This window comes from Electrona antarctica, assembly GCF_951216825.1.
Source record: "Electrona antarctica genome assembly, chromosome: 22".
Taxonomy (NCBI): Eukaryota; Metazoa; Chordata; class Actinopteri; order Myctophiformes; family Myctophidae; genus Electrona; species Electrona antarctica.
The window spans coordinates 31,427,907-31,450,397 of NC_136805.1; the positions used below are offsets into that span (position 1 = coordinate 31,427,907).

Genomic DNA, 22,491 nt, shown 5'->3' on the forward strand with positions numbered 1-22,491 from the left:
GCAAAGCAGTCGATATTCACTGTTGGGGAAAGAGAGAGAGAGGGGGGGGGAGGGGGAGGAGGGAGGGAGGAGGGAGAGAGAGAGAGCGAGAGAGAGAGAGAGAGAGAGAGCACAGAAATTACAGTGGAACTCAAAGTGTGTAATAATAACCAACAAACGTCTATAGCCAAACAGCAAAAAAACTATCAGTCATGAACCAATACAGCCACATCATGAACCACAACAAACCTCTGCAACCACAACACAACACAACACAACCTACTGTTTATCAGTCTTCAATAAATTTACATTTGGTATTGATGGCTGTTAAAAGGAAATACACCAGCTTGAATCACACTAGTATACACAGCAAGTACAACACAAACAGCAACAAAGAAGCAAACAAAATAAGTTCCTACTTCCTACCTTGAGCCGTCTTCTACTTGAGCTCGTGTGTCTATATGTGTTTGTTTGGGGCGTGGCTACCGGAGGATTTTAAAGAGTGGCTTGAAGCCTGCTGTCAGGGTTAGGGACAGGGTGGGAGTGTCTATCAATTTGCTGTCAACTGTCAAGTGGTGAGTGCTTTAAGTGGACCAAATTGAATAGCAGTGTTTGCAGAACAGCACAAAGGGTTTCTGACTTCACTTAATGCAAAAAAATACATTTATTTATAATGTATTGAGAATTATAATACTATGAATCTGGCAAAACAAGTGTACAAGCAAAATAGGCCTACTTGAAGTCATTTATACTGTTCTTTGCCTTATAGGAGTATGAGTTTCTATACTTAAACAGTGTAATAAGGATTATAAGTATATTTTTATATAATGCTTATGCTTTACAGACATGGGCTTCATATAGGAAGTGTTACCCAACAACACAATGACGTATTGCACTACTACTATAGTGTTTACTTGCCTCTGTGCTGCTTCTGAACATTTCCTCATACAGCTGAAGGACTGAAGATATATTGTTCTGGTTGTGTCATCTGTCCCCCTGTGGTGGTTTCTTTCTCAGCAGATCTTCCACTGGCATACTGGCGGTCTTTAGGCCTATCTCACAGCCCGCTTTCCACGCCCACTTCCGGTAAATAGTGGTGTCTTTAACATTAGCATTTACACGTTTTTTTCTCTGGAGAATCTAAGTACATTTTCTAATGTAAAAATGTGACAGACCAATATTATTATGAAGCAAACAAGATGGTAAATCAGCTCGAACAGATAGAACAAACCTTACCTTGAGAAAACAAAAGTTGTAGACTTCTGTAGCGTCTATGGAGTGACGTCACGCTATCACCACTAACCCCGAAAGGGGGCGTATTAAGGGGGGCGGGGAAATTCTGTGAGATAGGCTTATTACCGGCATGCTAAGTTCTCACTTGTGTTCTTGTGTGTGTGTGTGTGTGAGTGTGAGTGTGAGTGAGTGTGAGTGTGAGAGAGAGAGAGAGTGTGAGTGAGTGAGTGAGTGAGTGAGTGAGTGAGTGAGTGAGTGAGTGAGTGTGTGTGTGTGTGTGTGTGTGTGTGTGTGTGTGTGTGTGTGTGTGTGTGTGTGTGTGTGGCCGTCTTTCAGGACCTAAAGGTCTTTATGCAAAGCGGGCGTGTGTGGTTGTGCTGTACTCTAGTCTAGTGCAGTGGTCTCATTGTCTCAACCAGTGGTCCGGGGTGATCCTTGAGGGGGTTCCAGGTGGTCCCCAGCTAAATGATCGAGAGTTGGTAACCAAATGGACCCTTATAGATCTTTTACTCTTACGAGTAAAATGGAACCAAATCCATTTGGTTTCATTTTACACTCTCAAGAGTAAAAATATTGTTAAACATCTGCATTACTTAAGTTTATTAGAGAGTGTAGAAGAATTGTTATTTTGATCAACGTTTGCCTCCTATGGTACCAACATCAATACAGCATGGAAATGTGGACATATTCTTTATAGTTTTGGGTCTGAGAGGCTAAATCTCATCAAACATGGTCCGTGGCTCAAATCCGGAATAAATAATGGGCCTTGATATGAAAGGGGTTGTAAAACACTGCTCTAGTTTCTGTAAGCAGGTGCGTGCAGCACTCCGAAAGGTGAGAGAGTGTATCGCTTACTCCTTCCAGGCAAAACTCCAGTTAATTGTTCTTCATCTCTGATGGATGTATTTTTGGCCCAATCATATAACCCTTACTATGCTACTATGCTATAACAAACGCAAATGTAAACAAAAAGAAAATACAACTCAAAGGATGCATTGTGGCAAATCAGGGCGGAGATTGGATGGGATGAATCCAACAAGTCAGTCAGCTGGTGTTTCTAAATCAATCTGCAATAAATCAATCAATCAATCTGTCTGTCCTTAAAGACAAGGATGAGAAGTTAAATAGAATACAATTTATAGACTATTTTTTTGTGATTCTCTGAGTTACTTTCACTGTAAAACAGTAAGTGCTACTTATTGGGGTCATTTTGATTGATTTGCACACATGACAACTCAAACTCAAATATTAATTTGTGTTTGAGTTGTCATACGACACACACACACACACACACACACACACACACACACACACACACACACACACACACACACACACACACACACACACACACACACACACACACACACACACACACAGCTGTAAAATATAGTCAGTTAACTCATAATTTAACATAGTCATACAAACATAATGTGCAAAAAAGCCTTTAATGACAGTTTGCAACCCCAAGAAGTCCATGTCCATGTTGTATAAAAGAAAACAAATATATACACTACTGATTTTTTAACAATACACACACACACACACACACACACACACACACACACACACACACACACACACACACACACACACACACACACACACACACACACACACACACACACACACACACACACACCTAATGCTAAATGCGTTAAATAAACAGTTTAATAGATCAAAACATTCCCTTTCAGGAAATTGATGCAAATAACCTTTTTTTGGATTTAATGTATAGTTATATAGTCGCAAGCCGGCCGTTGTTAATACTTTTGATTGGTTCAATATTTATAAAACACACAAACACACGTAACAGCTTTTACTTTTAAAAGGTTTAAAAAATAGTGAAAATAGCCATTCTACACCTGTCTCCCCATGTGGTGAGAGTGTCTCTGCTTTGTGTCATGGATGTCAATTTTCAATACAATTTGAAAATTGTGAAACTAATGTAACATAGGGCTACATTAACATAAATATCACACATATCAGTTTACATTTCCCAAATGTCATTAATTAAACAATGAACTGGCCATAAAGCATTTGCTGAAATTGTCTTTTTAACTGTTAATTATAAATGAATGGAAAACTTTACTGACGCCTCCTCACCGACAGCTACAGTAGTAGCTGTTTCATATTTGTCTGGATTGTTGAACATGTGGCTGAGCTGACATCTCAACTCCTGTTTCTGACATGTTTTTGGGGCATTTATTTGTACATTTTGCCCTGGGAGCCACTGTTAGTTGGAGCCGGGAGGACTTCCTTCCTGACCATTCCTGACTTGGGAGGATTCATAAAACTCGGGAGAATTCCTTCCACTCGGGAGGCTCTGTGAATCGTCTTAGTTTAATTCTGTCTGACCAGAAGCAGGGATAAAACATATATCCCCCTGGCAATAAAGAAAATACTGACCAGAAGGGGGGGGGGGGGGGGTCACGAAAAGCAGAGGCAGGGATTTCCCCCTCATCCTCCCCCAACAAATATAACCCTATAGGGTTTAAGTGGTTTATAGAACCATTCAAATACATTGTTCTTTCAGGAACCTTTGGAGTAGTAGGATGGTATTAACACTTGTAGAAAAGGCAGACAATGCAGCTGAACAGAAGCCACAGGGAGTGAACTACACAAGCAGAGCCGCTGATGTCTCGACCTGTTCCTGGTCCTGAGTGTGTGAGATAGAGAGAGAGAGAGAGAGAGAGAGAGAGAGAGAGAGAACACAGAAGAACAGTGGAACTCAAAGTGTGTAATAATAACCAACAAAAGTCTATAGCCAAACAGCAAAAGTACAGTATTCTGAGAAAAACTCAGCAAAACAACCGAAGGCGTGCATAGCGTTAGTCTGACGTCTCAATAATCCGACACCTATAGAGGGGTATGCGCATGCATAAAGTGAATGGCAAAATCGAGTGGCAAATGCATGTTGTTTAATGCAATTAGATAGGACTTGTCTGTTTGAATGCATGCGGGCTATCAAGGCCAGAAAGTATTTTTTTGCCACTCAGTAGGCGTTCCTGCATAACTTCCGGGTTTGATGATGATGTCACGTGCATACCCTCTATTCAAAAGCCCCATTTACACTGCAGTGAAATCCAGCCAAATCTGATTCATTTCTCCAATCCGATCTTTTGGCCGGATCCATTTGGTTCCATTTGTACACTCTCAGAGATATGGGGTTCCTTGAAATAAAAAAAAAGTTTGAGAAATACTGTACACTAAATGGAACAGTGCCTTAGTATCATCTGTAACACCTGTGAATGAAGTAGGGAAGAGGCCCGGAAGAAAGAAGCGTTATTCTGTGTGCATATGAGCCCATTGCACTGGAGTGCAAGCCCGGAATTCGCCAAGTGAAGTGCCAGCCTGGGGACCCAAGGCTGCAGACCCAAGGCCTGATGACTTGGCTATGGGCCCAGGGTCCAACACCTGCTTGCTGGGGGTGGGGTTCAGCAGTGACGACCAGTGGCAGTTCAGAAAGTTAAACGGGGTGTCAGCAGGGGGTCTCTGGCGGGTCATGGACAGATGCAGCTGACGAGGAGGGCACAGAGGGCGCAGACAGGTCATCGGAGGGGATAGATGGCCAGAGCGCCCCAAGGCAGGGCCAGCTAACGTCACATTTGGCAGGAGAAGCAGAATGCCAGCGGAGACTGGCTTCAAGGCATAATGCGGGACATCATAGGGTAGCGAGGGATCCAGCATGCTGGGCAGCTGGGGCTCCTGGACCCCTGGACAATGAGGGCTCTTGGTGGAGCCCGTAGCGGCAATCACGCCTTCTCCTGGCAGGCCTCCGGTTCCCCACATAAAGGGCCAAACAAGACCCTATCGAATGGCTGGAGGCGGTTCAGGATATGCAGGTTCAGAGTCAGGACAGACGGGACAGACGGATTCAGGAAATATAGGAACAGAATGGGTATAGGTACTAGGTTGCGGGTTAGTGGGCGCAGGACCGGCAGGCTAGAAGTTCACAAACCCATTCCTAATGGGCTGGCATGCAGACTGTGCGCTGGCATCCATTATAACAGCTACAAGGCCAGACTACAAGGCACCAGAGCAATAGTACAAAAAAGAGGCACAAGAAACACCTGGGGAATCATCAAACTACCAGAATTGCAAGACAATAGTAACGTACGGAGCTACGGAAACATGGCTATAAACACCTAAACCAAACAGGAAACAAGAATAGGACAGAGACAAATAAATGTCCAAGGCTGAAGATATACATGTCCAAGACATGACAAAAACGGAGCAGAGGAGCAAACTGTGACAGAGTGAGAGAGAGAAGGCGGGGGGAAGGGTAAGACAATGAATCAGTGATTGAATTACAGTTATGAACATTACTGTAAATCATGAACATTTCTGAAAATGCTCGCTCATATTTTCTTGCAATTTAAGATGAACAGTTAAAGAATAATGCACATATTTGACATGGCTGTATGACGTTGGACAACCACAAACCTTTGGGTAGAGTGGGATTATTAATTGTGCATTTATTTTAGCATTCCATGTGTCTGTAAGCTCACTAGCCATTATTCTTAATGATTTGTATTTTCCTCAGAATATTTTAAATTAAGTGGTCAACTAAAACCATTCAGCTGAAGCCTGTATAGTTGGTAAATTCAGTCTGAGGGTAAATTTAGTTAGTTAATTATCAAACTAGCTGGTGGAAAGTGCATAGTACATTTCCCCCTGTTAGTAGAGTAATTTACTATAGAGGAAGAGACTGCCACTCTGTATGCCCAGTCTGTTAGTAGGGGAGTAATTTACTATAGAGCGTCACAGTCCCGCCTTTTTTCATGACGATGCCAGGCCCAGGAAATAATTCCCAATGCATTTCAAAAAGTATTTATTTAAAGAACTTTTAAGCGTCGTACAAAGCCAACTCGAGTTGTGACAAATCATGACAACAAACACAATACTTTGGACCAAACAAATAATTACAAAGAAGAAAAACAACAAAAAAAAGTGTTGTAACCTGCCGTTTTTTCTTAAAAGACGCTTAAAAGGTCTTTAAATAAATTATTTTTGAAATGACTATGGGAAAAATGCATTAGGAATTATTTCCAGGGCCTGGCGCTCTATAGAGGAAGAAAGTGGCACTCTGTATGCCCAGTCTGTTAGTATAGAGTAACTTACTATAGAGGAAGAAAGTGACTGGGCCACTCTGTATGCCCAGTCTGTTAGTAGAGTAACTTACTATAGAGGAAGAGACTGCCACTCTGTATGCCCAGTCTGTTAGTAGAGTAACTTACTATAGAGGAAGAAAGTGGCCCTCTGTATGCCCAGTCTGTTAGTAGAGTAACTTACTATAGAGGAAGAAAGTGGCCCTCTGTATGCCCAGTCTGTTAGTAGAGTAACTTACTATAGAGGAAGAGACTGGCACTCTGTATGCCCAGTCTGTTAGTAGAGTAACTTACTATAGAGGAAGAAAGTGGCCCTCTGTATGCCCAGTCTGTTAGTAGAGTAACTTACTATAGAGGAAGAAAGTGGCACTCTGTATGCCCAGTCTGTTAGTATAGAGTAACTTACTATAGAGGAAGAGGCTGCCACTCTGTATGCCCAGTCTGTTAGTACAGGGGTTCTCAACCCGTGGGTCGCGACCCCTCGGGGGGGTCGCCAAATTATTTTAGGGGGTTTTTATTTTATTTTCACAATTTTTCAAAAATAGCAGACCTACAAGCTCGTAGCGCGCCACTCGGTGGCGTGCTATGAGCTTGTAGATCTGCTATTTTTCAATAGCTAAATTATAACAATGCTTAAAACACCAAAAGGGGTTCCCGCCCAAAATGGTTTAAGGTTATTGTAGCAGTCAATTTATATTGGGGGTCGGGAGGGGGCGGGGCGGGGGTCCCGAGACATTGCCAAAGCATTTCCGGGGGTCCCCGGCCAAAAACGTTGAGAACCCCTGTGTTAGTATAGAGTAACTTACTATAGAGGAAGAAAGTGGCCCTCTGTATGCCCAGTCTGTTAGTAGAGTAACTTACTATAGAGGAAGAGACTGCCACTCTGTATGCCCAGTCTGTTAGTATAGAGTAACTTACTATAGAGGAAGAGACTGCCACTCTGTATGCCCAGTCTGTTAGTATAGAGTAACTTACTATAGAGGAAGAGACTGCCACTCTGTATGCCCAGTCTGTTAGTATAGACTAGAGTAACTTACTATAGAGGAAGAGGCTGCCACTCTGTATGCCCAGTCTGTTAGTATAGAGTAACTTACTATAGAGGAAGAGACTGCCACTCTGTATGCCCAGTCTGTTAGTGGCCACGCAGGTATAATTCCCATAATCCTCCTGGGTGACATTGGCGATGGTCATGACGGAGGAGGTACCGAGGGTCTGGATGTTGATGCCCTGACCGCTGGATATTCTGAACAGGAGAGAGAGATAGATGGATGTGATATGATGTGATGAATGGCAGCCAGAGTTTATACTGACACACAGTATTCTGACATACACTAGCCTGAGACACACATAATACATAAAAAGAGATGAAGTGGCAAGGAAGAGGACAGCTGAACAGAAACGCCGTATATTTATGTGCAGTGGAAGAGAGTGTATGTACAGTATGTACTGTAATGTATGTCCATGTGTGTTTTTGTAAGGAAGGATAACTGTGCCGGTTTTCCGTCAGCCTCCCTGGATGGGGGGGACATACGATAGTCCGACATACCAATAGTCCGACATACGTGGCCGGTTAAGACTCACCCGTGTGTCCGACATGTGTTGCCGGTTAAGACACATATGTGGCCGGTTAAGACTCGCCCGTGGCTTCCGCGTGCGGTTAGGGTTTGGGGTAGGGTGTTGGACTATTGCGTGTCGGACTGTTAGTACGTCGGACAAATGATATGCACCCCCCCTGGATAAGGCCAGGTTCAGGTATATTCTCCTGTGTCTCTTCATGGTAAGGGAGTGTATTATTAAACTACTATCAGCCCATAGAGCCGGCTGACAGGCCCAGATACCAATGGGACCCTCATGACCCTATATACAGACCTCGGAGCACAAGGCTATTTTTACTAGGCATTGTAGAGGAATACAAAGCTGGTGTACAGGTCAGCAGAGATACAGCTCCCTTGTTTTTTAGTAAAGTCTAGACCTGGAGTCTCATGTGTGCCAAGAACTGACCCCGACTCACCTCTCTGAGTCTCTCGTGCAGACGTGGAATATTTGCACTTTTCCAATGTTTTGGGGTCACTTCCTTGAAACTTCTCTACTTATTTTAACTTTTTTTGTTTATGACTTCTTGGCATATATAGATATTTATAGCAAATCGATCAAGCAGCCACTATAGTTCTGACTATACAGTATGGCTTGTTACCTATAGGCCTATTGGATTGTGGTGATAAGTTATACGGTACATTGATTTATTGATTGAATCCTTTGTTAGGCAGAAATGTATGAATGACAGCACCACAATCACATCTTTATACATTAGATACACAAACAGTTCTTCCCTCACACATCATTGTGTGCTGTACTACCAACTGCAGCTACCAACATTCATGAGGACAATATGAGATCACAACATTATATCTCATATAATATCATTCATGTTCCCACTGTGAGAACTGCATTTAGGAAGTATTATTTCACCCGTCTTCATCAAAGCTGACCACCAGGGGGCAGCGTTTACCTACAGAATGATTTTCATGGTCAGCCTTGTCTATTGAGCGACATTACTTAACCTTCAGCCCTGGTTTGAAATAATTTAACCCATTGAGACCTGAGACCAGATTCTACAAATATCTTCTAAATCAGGACAGTTTTCTGAAAAATCTGAATGTTTCTACATCAGTGGTTCTCAAACAATTTCATGTCAAGGACCCCAAACATTACAATGTAGGCCTAATTGGCCTCGAACCCCCCCCCCCCCCCCCCCCCCCCCCCCCCCCTCCATCTGAAAATACGTTATACCAGGGAAGTAAAGATTTGAGTTAAAATTGTTTGCTGTGAAATAATATATAGTCATTATTCAAAGATTTGCACACGTTTTCCCGGTTTTTCAAAAACAGCAGATCTACAAGCTCATAGAGCGGCACTTTAATGGGTTGAAATGATTTGATCCCTCTAGGCCAAATTAAGTGTTGCACACAGGGTCGCACAGTGATTGGCAGGGCAGCGAGTGGGGGATCAAGAGCATCAGACAGATTGGTGAATGAATGGGGAAGGAGCATCAGATTTGGATGAGATTTGGCCTCCTGGATCCTAAATTAAAGAATATTTTGTTATCTTTGGATAAGACGTTGTCCACAATTCCATGCTGTATTGATACCCTAGGAGAGATAACAGGCAAACAGACAAAAATAACAATTCTTCTACATTCTCTAATTGTGTAGACGTCTTGTAAATTAAAGAATGCAGAAGTTTAACAATAATTTCACTCTCTTTCCCTTTATTTTATTTTATTATTATTATTATTTTTGAGCTCTTGAGAGCATAAAATGAAATCAAATGGACCTGTACGTTACAGGTCCATTTGGTTTCATTTCACGTTCTAAAGAGTTAAAGATCTATAAAGGGTCCTTTGGTTACAAACGCTCCCATCAATTCCACCTGGATCCCTCTATAAAGGGTCCTTTGGTTACAAACGCTCCCATCAATTCCACCTGGATCCACATCTCAAGGACCACTGGTTGAAAATCACTGACGTAGAGAGTCTCCAGACGTGGCAGATTGATTGAAAGTGCTCGGCAGCTGTGTCAACATGACAGTGATCAAACACACGCACGCACGCCTTGACCATCATTGCCTGTCTGTCATGTTATAGCTGACATCTCACTTTGGGTTGTCTTTTCTTCTCTAATAATAAATGATAATAAATGCACTCATTTGAATAAAGGCTCTATCGATATTTCCACAGGCTGTGATTTTCAATCAAGCAAAGTGAAACGCTATCGATCGCCAAACCGGCTATGCGGGACAATTGAAAGAAGAAAAAACGCAGGTATTTCCTTGCGCATGCATGGGCTGCCTTTCACTTATTAGCCAGGCTAGCCTTTCACTGCCTTAAGAAGTGTGACAGGAGGGGGCGGGGCAGATGGACTACCTCTGATCTAAGATCAGTTGACCCTCTGACTGGCTGCTTTAAGGGATAGTTCACCCCTTAGGAATGGGACAACTAAATAATACCCATGAATTCACGTCTCCATGGGGTGAGTTTGTAGCTAATCGATAGAAAAAAATCACACCCGTGTGAACTGAGTGGTGCAGTGACGTCACACACTAACCATAGCAACCATGCTCATCTGTACGTGGGGCCACGTACAGGTGTACAGGTACGCGGGTACAGACACGGGTACAGACAAAGCTGGTTATTGGAGTGGTTTGCACCACTCAAAAAGTTATTTTTGGGTGGACACTCACACTCCACTGATACTAATTGGGTCTTATAAGCACTGTGGATAAAGAGTAGAGGTTTCTTGTCAATCACAGTTATGTGGTGAAGTCGAACATGATAAAGTGCAGATGACTTACTGTATGTTGGGTGCTTCAGTGGTTATCTGTGGTTATTGTGTTGTACAATGAATTAACCCATTATAGTCCGTGAGCCAGGGGGGTTGGTCTGTACCATCTGGCTGAATAAGGCTCATAGTGATTTTTGTGAAGGTATACATGTCTAGAGTTAGAAAATATGTGATAGCATTGCACCCGTGGTAGCTTTATGAGTGCTATCATGCATTTTATTTTATAACACTAGGCGAAAATTGCATGGATCAATATGAAAGAAAAATAGTAATACACCCCCCAAAAATGATAGAAAAGGTTTTTCCAATTGGTTCTGGTACCTCTAGGCATGCTTAAGAATATACTGAAAATATAGGAAAATATATGTTCTGGAAAGGCGTCATTTTCAAGATGGCGTCCAATATGGCTGCCAGGAGCTTAAAATGGCTATAACATCATTATTTGGGGGTTTAGGACTAAAGGAATGTGGCTGAATCAGTGAAAGTGATCAGTTAATTATAGGGATGTGCCGATGAGACATTTTGGCCGATATCGATATCCGATATAATGAATTGCTGTTATGGCCGATAACCAATATTACCAATGTCGATCTCATTCTGTATTGAAAGATTATAATTTTGTCTATTCTGAAAAATACATGTAACAGGGTGTCTGCACTGCAGGCTTAGGCAAGTCACATCTAACTTAAATACCTTTATAATATTGTGAGCTTGTAGATCTGTTCAAACTGTTACTTTGGGCTTGTTTATCTGTAAAGACAGACTGATTCATTAATTTCATTATTTTCATTTATTTATTTATTCCATGTTCAAATATAAATGAGAAAAGACAAAGGAAATAAACGTCCAAAAATAATAATAATAATGATCTTTCATAATCCTTAACTTATGTTTATGTTCGAAAGTCGGGCAGATACTGGCACTGAGGAGGATATTGGAAGGGGTATGGGAGCGCAACCTGTCAGCGGTGATCACATTCATTGACTTCCAAAAGGCTTTCGACACCATCCACCGGGGGAAACTCATGAGTATTCTACGTGCCTACGGAGTTCCAGAAAAGTTGGTCCAGATGATAGAGTCAAGCTACAGCCAGACTCGAGCCAAGGTCCAAGTTCGGCCTCAAGCTCAATACCAAGAAAACAAAGGTAATGACAGTCAACACAGAGGACAAAACCATTGCCACTGCAGACGGGACGGTGCTCGAGCGAGTCGAGGACTTCAAGTACCTTGGGGCCTGGACTGCCTCAACTGAAAAGGATCTGAAGGTTCGGAGAGCACTTGCCTGGAAAGCCTTGCACGGGATGAGGAGAGTGTGGAAATCAGACATGGGAGAAGACCTTAAGAGGCGGCTGTTCATAGATACTGTCGAGACATGGACCCTCACAGTACAACAGGAAAAATCCCTGGATGGAGTCTACACAAGAATGCTACGAATGGCACTAGGTGTCACATCAGAAATGTGGACCTCTTCTATGGGGACCTACCACGGGTCACGGACAAAGTCAGAGAGAGAAGGATGAGGCTGGCAGGGCACTGCGTCAGGTACCCAGAACTTGAGGCAAGTAAATTGACTATGGGAGCCAAACCCAGGGCAAAGCCAAGGGGGGGAAAGAAGCGTACCACCTATGTAGACGTGCTGCGGCGCGACAGCTTGGCTAACAACACTGCAGAGCTCAATAACCTGATGTTGGATAGGACATTGTGGAGGGCAGCAATCCAGGAATCCCGAGTTGGTGTTGGCTAGACCTCACTCTCGCAGTTACTATGTTCGAAAAAGGAGTAGGGAAAAGTTTATTGAAAAACGTAATCGGTCTGATTAATGAAACCGATGCCGATTAATCTAAAAACAACTCAAATCGTCCGATACCGATGTGTTTGCCGATTAATCTCCCATCACTAGTTAATTATGTATTGCCAAATCCAAAATGGTGTCCATACCACACCCAAAGTGATGTTCTATTGTACTGCATTATGTAAAAACATTACAATTACAAAATGAACAGAATAACTGTCACATAAAATCAATTTCTTATAAGTAGGTCAATCTTATGTGCTAAAGGTCAGGTCAATGTCTGTCTCATAAGCAGGTGTGTCCAAGCATGCAGCAGATACAGTATGGTCACTGGTTGACATGCACAGTATTCACCTTACCATTGATATGCAGCTGTTTGTTGTTGTAACCTACAGCAGGGGTATTCAACTAGATTGAACTGTAGAATGATGGTGTGTGGGGGGCCGCACAGCGTGCACGCTTTACTGAAAATGTGGGGGTTCTCAAAATGCATTTGTGCTCAAACACAAAGATGTATACATTTGTGCACAGTAATGAGCAGGATAATATGACTATACAGCTATATGTTACCATAGAATAGATGTAGACCTATTTGACAGTGCATAAACATAATTGCCTTGACATTAACGACCTTCAATGGGACAGTCCTGTGCAACCTCATATCCATGTGCAAAGGCAAGATCAGAGCACAAAATACTTTGCTGGCAGGGAACTTCCCAGACTACCCTGATGTGCTGGGTGAGTTGGGTGTCACAATGTAACAATCTGTTGCTGCTGTTGTACCACGACAGTTGTACTCATATACAAGTGGAATGTGGCAGACCACCAAGCTCAATTTGAAAGTTCAGGTGATGTCACACAATTTGGATGGGAGATCCACATTTTGCTAAGGGTGACCTGACACCTGATGAGATGTTGAAGCTACAAATGAGAAGTGATGTTGATAATAAAGAGACGATGAGGTAGATCAGGATTTGGGTAAGATATTGCTGCCAATCAGGAGGGCTAGGGGGATGTGGTGGGTTGATTTTATGTTCCTGATTATGAGTTGAAGCTTACAGATATTGAATGTAGTTGCAAAAGATAAATATTATCATATTTTCTTATGCTATTATTACAAATGTATAAGTATAAGTTGTTATAGAAATAGAAATAGTTGTTTCTGTTTCATTGACCAGACCTTTAACATGTGAGATTGACCTGATATAAAGGCCTTTTTTGATTATGCCAATTACCAAAGTTTGGGCAACCAAGCTAAAATTGTCCCCAAATACAAATCAACAACAAAAACGTAATATGAAACAGCATTATTAGGTTTGGTATTGAACAGATAGAAGTGTCAAATGGACTAAAAGGTGATGTAATGGTGAACGGAAAGTTATCTTATGCATTACTTACACTGTACACTTACACTATATTTAGTTTATTGAATTTCATAAAACATTTCATTAGAATTTATGTTCTAAGATGGTTTTAAATATTTACAGTTATTTACAGAGGGAACCTTTGTGCTGCATCTTTCATGAAAACAGAAGTACGTCTCATGTAATATATAGTCCCTATATGTTGTCTCTCCTGTAATAGATAACATTTCTAGATGTGCTAATTTTAACAACTTTTCAGAGAAATATATAGTCTGAGCTGTATCCCAACCATTCTTCAAAGATATATGATCAATAATAGGAGAGAACCATCAGTTTGAAGTAGAATGCTCCATTCGGATTTTGAAAATTGAGTTTTGGCATGTGGTTATAAATGGAGTGATAACACACAGAAAGCTACCACAGATGCAATGCTATCACATTTTTCCTAGCACTAGGGATGTATACCTTCCCAAAAATCACTATGAGACTTATTCACCCCATCGGTACAGATGACCCCAGATTTGGGGTCCTGGCTCACGGCCTATTAAGACCTGAGGCAGATTCTACAAATGTCTTCTAAATCCTGAAAAAAAGTATGCTGCTATGCTAATTGAATGCTGCCCTCAGAACGCATTGCAAGGCATATAAGTCGCATCTGCATATTAGTGGTGCAAAAAACGTTGTCTTGTCAAGGACCCCCAAAATGATAGGTATAGGGCCTAATTGTCCGCTGACCCAGCGATCCCGAGAAGCAAAGGTCTGAGTAAAGCATTTTCGCTTTAAAATATATATTCAAAGACTTTCACAAATTGTCGTGATTTTTCACAAATAGCAGATCTACAACGAGCTGGCACTGTAGGGCTCCATCTTGCGCCACCCTTATCCCTTATCCCTAAACGTATTTTGCCATTTTTTACTATTTTGAAAAACATTTTAAAATAGCCGATCTACATGGAGACATTGTGAGCTTGTAGATCGGCTATTTGAAGGTTAAAATAGTAAAAAATGGCAAATTAGTTTAGGGATAAGTTTAGCTGCCAGAATTATGGTTTTGGCAGTATTTTTGTTATTTGTTATTTTCTATTTTGCTATTTGGTTTGCTGGTCATGTATGTATTTGTTGCGGAGTTTAATTTCGTCATTTCCGGTCTTATGACCATATATGGTGTCAAGTTATCATGCCTGACGAGCCTTGTAGGCTTCCGTCTGAAGTGGGCAGACGGAGGTTTGTTTGACAACAGCGTGTCACCATGTTAAGTCTGGGTTGCTTTTGATGTTATTGTGGGTTCCCTCCTTCATTCCCTTTGATCCCTATGTGCAGCCAGTGAGGTGAATATTTGATGTGTATTTTCATATGTTTATGTGCTTTATGCTTCATTTATTGTCGTTCTGAATCTGATCACTGTTTGTCTCTATTTGTCAGTTTTACGTTGGCTTTGGAGAAAGAAAGTTGCTCGAAATAAAGCCACCAGTACAAAGAAACAGCTGACTCGTTTTTAAGACATCACTGGGAGTGACAATAAGGGTTAAGGGGTGGCGCAAGATATAGCCCAATTATATCTATTTCCGAATAGCCAAACTGCCAAAGTATAACATAATGGTTAAAGTAGTTAAAATCTAAAATGACAAAGATACAGTATGTTGTATGCTGGGTTATGTGGCATCACCACGGTGCATTACCATTATAACTCAAGGAGAAAGAGCAATGACGGTTTGCTCTGAAGCAGAAGGGAGAGGAGGTTGAAGAGACACTCAGATCAAAACACCCAGACCACTCAACCATAGTCTGGAGGTATAGGGGTGAGGTTAGAAACCCTGGAGAATGCAAAATGATCCCAAACACCATCAATCTTGGAGCGCTGGTGTGCTGATAGGCCTATTATTTTATGGATGATATCCCTGATAACACCAGTTCTCCTTCTGCACAGTCACTGCTCTCTTCCTGTCACGGAACTTTTACTGCTGCTACACTGGATCCAAATGGAATAACAAATCATATATATACATATATATACAGTATAGATTTGTTATTAACCCTGCAGCATTCTGCAGGGTTATTACATTGACAACTATTGAAACGGAGGTGAATGTCACTCATCACGGTTCCTTCCTGTCTCGCCACGCTTAAACTGCCTCCATTCCCTCCAGCATGCCAGTGGAGACATTCTGTATTAAATTTACATTTTATTATTTCCCATAAGTACATTCACTTTCCATGCTCATTAGATAAGAAGTTGCAGAAACCTGTAATGTATATATTTTCAACTTTTGAATTACAGTGTGTGCGTGCGTGCGTGCGTGCGTGCGTGCGTGCGTGCGTGCGTGCGTGTACCTCATGTCGTCTCTGTACCATTCAAACTCTGGCGTTGGCACAGCGGTGGCATCACACTGCAGAATGCCCATGCGACCCACCTGGCTCTCTGTGCTCTGAGCTCTCTGTATGGCGGGAGGATCTAAACACACATCACAGGAAAGGAAAGCGTTCAACAAGTCTTACACACTTAATTTAATCATGCATAACCACTCAACTTAATCTGTTTAATACTTTGATGTACGACAGACATGCGGAAATAACTAAAACAGATCATGTAGATCAATTATTTGAGCTGAAAGCTACCAATTTGTTGATCAAATTAATAATTAACATGATGAACATAATCATATTCATTTTATTATCGGCTAAGCCTCTCCTCAGTCGGATTAGCTCAGGCAACGATGATGATAATCTATATATTATACAGTATAGATGAGAATCTATACCGATACTATTTATAGGAGGGGTCATGCAGTTCGTTTCTCCTTTGTACTTTTCAGAAGAAGAACATTTTTAACGGTTATGTGAGACTTACACTGGAATAATAGCGTACTTAAACATGATCCTACTATGCTGGGGAAGTCATCAAATGTAAAAGGATGTGACAGCAGATTGATTTAACAAGGATAGGCCTCGTGGAGAGCGAACAGGAGCTACTGAGAGGAGAGACGTCCCAATGGACTCCTGTCTAGTGGAGATGTGACGCTCCTTATGACATGTATTCAACTGGATACAGTTCACACACAATGCATTTATATCCCAGATACGGTTTTGCTATTTTAAGCTGACATAATTCCTGGCTAAACGTGCATCTGGAAACATGCCGTATCGTAGTACTGCCGGGCAGTGGTGTAAAGTAACTAAGTACATTTTACTTAAGTACTGTACTTAAGTACAATTTTGAGATATTTGTACTTTACTTGAGTATTTCCAATTCCCATTACTTTTACTTCTACTCCACTACATCTCAGGGGCAAATATTGTACTTTTAGCCAACTACAATTATTTGAAAACTTTAGTTAGTAGTTACTTGTAGATTTTGATTAGTATTCATTTTGAAAAAGAACTGATCTACAAGCTCACAATGCGCATTGTGAGCTTGTAGATCTTTCAACATATTTGTATACATTTCAAAACTTGAAATGGGACATATTCTGCATAATGCATACTTTTACTTTTTGTACTTTAAGTACATTTTGAAGCCAATACTTTTTTACTTCAATTTTAAGTCGATTTTGCATTCCGGACTTTTACTTGTAATGGAGCAATTCTACTAGGCCTAGTTATCATTTAGTCACACATTCTTCTTGTTCTTAATTATTTTTATTGGTTTATATATTTAATTATTTATATAAAACCCACAGACAGACATTTCCTATAATTAAATGCCCAAATTGTTTTCAAAAGATTTCAATTTAGCTAAATAAATTGTGGAAGAACCAAAAGATGAAATGGGTTTTCTGCAATCTATCCAACCACGCACGCGCACGCACGCACACGCACACACACACACACGCACACACACACGCGCACACACACACTCCCCTTTTGTGTCATATGTCTTACAGTTAACGACCACGTTGACATATTTGACGTCGGGCACGGCCACGCCGTTGCTGGCCTTGCATTCGTAGCGTCCCGCCTGGTTCCTCATGATACCTGTGATGTCCAGGTACTCCTCTCCATCCAACGGCTCCGCTGCACAAAGAGGGAGACATGCAACCAGAGAGAAATGGGGGGGGGGGAGAAGAGGTGAGAACAGAGAGAGAGAGAGTGTGGAAGGACTCGGAGAGAGGGATAACACAATAGAAAGGAAAGGAGGGAAGAGAAGACAGATGAAGGGATGGGACAGAACAACATTAGCTTTTTGAGTTACAACCTGGTGTAAAAATATGCCCCGTTCTTCTCTGTCCTCTTGCTTTGTCCAATAACTCTCGGCCTTCGTAATATTAATAAAGAAGGCCCACCGGCGTGTGTACTTCCTGAGGAGACCGAAGCGGGCGGGGCTGGGTACCCCAGTCCTTACCTCCTGCTACCATAGAGTATATAAAAGGATAGAGACTGAACTGGCGCGAAGCTCCGCCCCCCAGCTATTCATGTCAGTGGAAGTTGCTCAGTGGCGTTTTGAAGCACCCGGAAGACTGCCGGAAGTACCTCCTCCGGACCTAAAATTTGAGGTCCGGGGTGACGTAGGGAGTGATGGTCCTACATGTTAAAGCCCAGCTGCACGGGGTTTCCCGGTCATGAATACACGGGTCCGCCTGTAGTCCCTCCTCCTACCACTAGGGCCCAGAGCTTCAACGTTGAATAGCCTCACTGGCCCCTTGCCTGCTACAGGTGTGCGGTGGAGAGCATCCTCACATCCTGTGGCATGGAAACTGTTTTGATGCAGACAATTAAGGCTCTGCAGCGAGTGATGAAGTCTGCCCCAAAAATTGGATGCAGCCTTCCTGATCAGCAGGTCACAGGTGCAGGAATAAGGCTACCAGCATCATGAAAGATACCTCAGCGAACACGGTCTGTTCATCCCCCTACCTTAAATTGAATTTTCCTGGGGAGCAACTTCCCATTCTGTGAGCTTATATCACAGTCCTGAATATCTATTATCCATGTTGTCTGGGTGTGAAGGCTGTGAAAAGCTCATTTTGTGGGTTTCTATCACAGTTCTGAATATCTATTGACCTATGTTGTCTGGGCGTGAAGGCTCTGAAAAGCTCATTCTGTCGACAGTGGGATGAGCATTACTCGCTCTGTCCCCCCCCCCCCCCCACACACCTGTTCCCAGACACTCAATGCAGTTACAAATCCTCCACTCTGTGTGAATGATTTGTACAAAACCCCACAAGGCACTTTTGTTGTTTAAAAAAAGGAGAGAAAAAGAAACAAAAACCCATCAGAAAAACAATACTTTGCATGTGATGCCAATTAGCATCAAACTTGATCTGTACAAATGTCAAGGAATGCGTTTCATTAGAGCAGAAAAATACCACATGGGGCTAAACACCGAGATATGCAGCTAGTTAATGTTTTAACAAGCTGACAGGTTAATTATCCATGCGCACAGCACCTCTCTCATCTCCTTAACAAGGTGAATATTGATCTTGCCATGTAGAGAATGTCAAGCATGTCCATAAAATGAGCCAAGTGCATCAATCACACACAGGCGGACAGAGTACTTGAGTCAGAATACAAATACGACCTGGTCAAATTTACTCCACTACAAAGTAAAAGTAGCTCAGTCAAAAAGTACTTGCTTTTAAATGTACTTAAGTATTCAAGAGTAAAAGTACATTTCTTATTTTTGAGGGGCGCTAGCCCCTCCTATGCCCAGCTTTGTGCGCATACCTCATAGTAATGATTTGATTGGCTAAGCACGGAATGTGATGTATGATGATGTATGACGATAAGAGCGCCCCTCACTTCACACGAGTGTGATTTTTCACATCAATGAATTGCTGTAATTTTTTCACAATTCATTTATAGGACCTTGTAACGCTTGTTTCAGAGAAGTAACTCTGAATTCACCTGCACTGCATGCACTGATGCGCTTTCTTGTAGAACCACTATTTTATACATCGTAGTATAACAGGATTATACTTTCCTTTTTTGATACAATAAAGAAAAAGGTAATACTTGAATAATTGTCCCCTCTTAACAACAACAGTTTGAACACCAAGCTAAAGACATGGCTAGTGAGTGGGGAAGGAAAAATAAATCACACACGTGTGAAGTGAGGGGCGCTCTTATCATGCTATGATTAGGTGATGTAATGATGATGTAAAACCATCATTAAACTGTCTTTGTATTGTAAATGGGATTTAATGTTTGTGTTAGGGACAAGATGACGTAAATTTTCCCTCATCGTCAATGGCTTTTTTAAAACAAACATTGAACTAAACACAAACATTAAACCTGTATATAGGAGGGGCTAGCGCCCCTCAACAATCATACTTGTGTCGTGTGAAGTGAGGGCCGCCCAGTGAGGTCACATGACGTCACGGAGAGCATGCTGATTTTTGGGGGGCCTATTTTGTTTTTGTTTTTGAGGGGCGCTAGCCCCTCCTATACACAGGTTTAATGTTTGTCTTTAGTTTGTTTTGTAAACGCATTGACAATGAAGGGAAAATGTAATATATTAGCGCCCCTCACTTCACACGGGTGTGATTTATTTTACTCTCGATTGACTTGAATAAGACAAACAGATCATAAACCCGAAAATGTTGGCTGTCTGAGGCCATGGATCTCAGCTCCAGATTGGCTGATCCTCAGGTGGCCATGGATGATGATTCAGGACCATCTGTGCAGCCACCCGCTGCATAGATGAAGCTGAAACAGAAAGTAACCTTTTCCCTTACCTGAGGGGCTGAGGAGTCTCCAGGTGATAGCAGGATCTGGTCTGCCACTGGCCAGACAGCTGAGTGTCACGTTACTGCCCTCGTTCACATTGATGTCTTCTGACACTTCGTAGATATTGGCTGGGACTGGACAGACGAGGAAAGAATATATAATTTAGGAGCATTCTGCTTGGAGAATGTCACCATTTGACATCATATCCACGACAACAGGACAAACCTGGGTAATGTGAAATTTGTTGATACAGGACTTTCTGGTGTTATTATGGTCTGTTTGTCAGCTGGGGTTGCTGTAGTCATTTCCAATGACCCACAAGCACAACCTCTTGTTGTGAATTCACGAAGAATGGAGAGCTTCATGAATTTGTTGTTCTGAGTTTGAGTATAGTAGCTCTACAGAATTGTACCCATGTGAGCATCCTTCTTCTGCTGCATTCACATGGAACCAGGCAAGCGGTAGACGGCAGACGGCATGTCATTGTAGTGGACGGGAGCAGGACGTTAAACGGAACAGGACGGCACACCAGTACTGGCGACGGTAACGGCAGACGGCATCAATGTTAGAATATTTTTTTATCGATTGCAATGTGCATTGCAATCGATTTATTTTAGTCCTCAGTTGGGTCAGAGACAGAGTGATGATCACAGATCACACACCTGATATGGTAAATGGTGCATATATAGAGCGTCGCAGTCCCGCCCCCTACCAGGGCCCAGGAAATTATTCCCCGTTCATTTTCCTCATAGACATTTCAAAAAGTATTTATTTAAAGACCTTTTAAGCCTCGTACAAAGCCAACTCGAGTTGTGACAAATCATGACAACCAACACAATTTTTTGGGCCGAACAAATAATTCGAAAGAAAACGGTAACGGTAAAAACTTTTTAGAACTGATTTTAGATGAAGAGCTTAACTTCCAGAAGCACATCACTTACATCTCCAAGACTGGCTTTTATCATCTAAGGAACATCTCTAAAGTTAGATGCTTCCTGTCTCAATCAGAGGCTGGAAAAAAGGTTCATGCTTTTATTTCTAATGCTGCCACTCTTTGCTGGATTGACAAAGCAGGCGCTCCATAAACTTCAGCTTTTTCAGAATGCTGCTGCTAGAGATTTAACTATAGAACCGAGAAATGTGAACATATTCTGTTTCATCCTCTCTTCAATGGCTCCCAGTGAAACAAAGAATTGATCTTAAAGTGCTTCTCATTGAACTCTCCGACAAAGGTCTCCTCACTATAAAAAGGATAAAATCTAAATGCTTTTAGTAACTATGACTCTCTCTCTCTCTCTCTCTCTCTCTCTCTCGCTCTCTCACACACACACGCACACACACACGCATAAGCCATCCCTCTAATACCGAGAGACACCAGCGGCACAATCTTGTCAAACTGCATTTACTGTAAATGAAGCTACAGCGTTATAGCTGGAGTCAAACGACCGGAGCCAAAATGAAGATACGCTTCCAGATATGACAGATGGGGTGGGGCAGGGGGGCAACGACAGGAGCGATACTAAAGGCCGCAGGAAACTAGATTGAGGTGACAGAGAATCCAATTGGCTTTTTTCCCCTCTCACAAACAACGAGCAAGCAGCCCAACCCCAACCGCAATTAAATCCTACAACGGGGGGAGGTTTTTGTTTCGAGCAGGGAACCGTCTGACTAACCTGACTCCGCCAGCTGGTGGTTAGCAGTGAGTTCCTCCTCCAGCTCCCATCTGGTCCCTCTCGGGCAGAGACGATGCACTCCGGACCATTTCTGACCGGAGACAGACACGGCCGTATGTGGCCGCTAGAGGCGGGATCAATGCGATACTGATGACGTATTGAAGCGCTGCCACAGTGCAAATGTAAACATAACCTAACAGGACTACAACTCAAAATTCATCCCGGTTCATCGTTTCTGCTTGAGAGAGACCAGATGCAGGCAGGAGGAGGGAACTTGTGAACTCAATACTGCCGCAATGTGACGGAGTCAGGTTACCGTCTGACTGGACATTGATACAA

At 42.2% G+C, this 22,491-nt stretch overlaps 1 protein-coding gene across 1 annotated transcript in view; it reads right to left on the reverse strand.

Moving 5' to 3' along the window:
- Positions 1 to 2,801: 2,801 nt before the first annotated feature.
- LOC306914797 (limbic system-associated membrane protein-like) overlaps positions 2,802 to 22,491 on the reverse strand; it is a 91,873-nt gene continuing 72,183 nt past the window's right edge. Inside the window, exons 4-8 of the mRNA XM_079491999.1 lie at positions 20,488 to 20,613; positions 17,699 to 17,830; positions 16,151 to 16,271; positions 7,418 to 7,566; positions 2,802 to 3,871 (exon numbers count right to left, since the gene is read on the reverse strand). Of these exons, the coding sequence (XP_079348125.1) occupies positions 3,774 to 3,871; positions 7,418 to 7,566; positions 16,151 to 16,271; positions 17,699 to 17,830; positions 20,488 to 20,613 (626 nt within the window). The 3' untranslated portion in view covers positions 2,802 to 3,773. The remainder of the gene's footprint in view (positions 3,872 to 7,417; positions 7,567 to 16,150; positions 16,272 to 17,698; positions 17,831 to 20,487; positions 20,614 to 22,491) is intronic.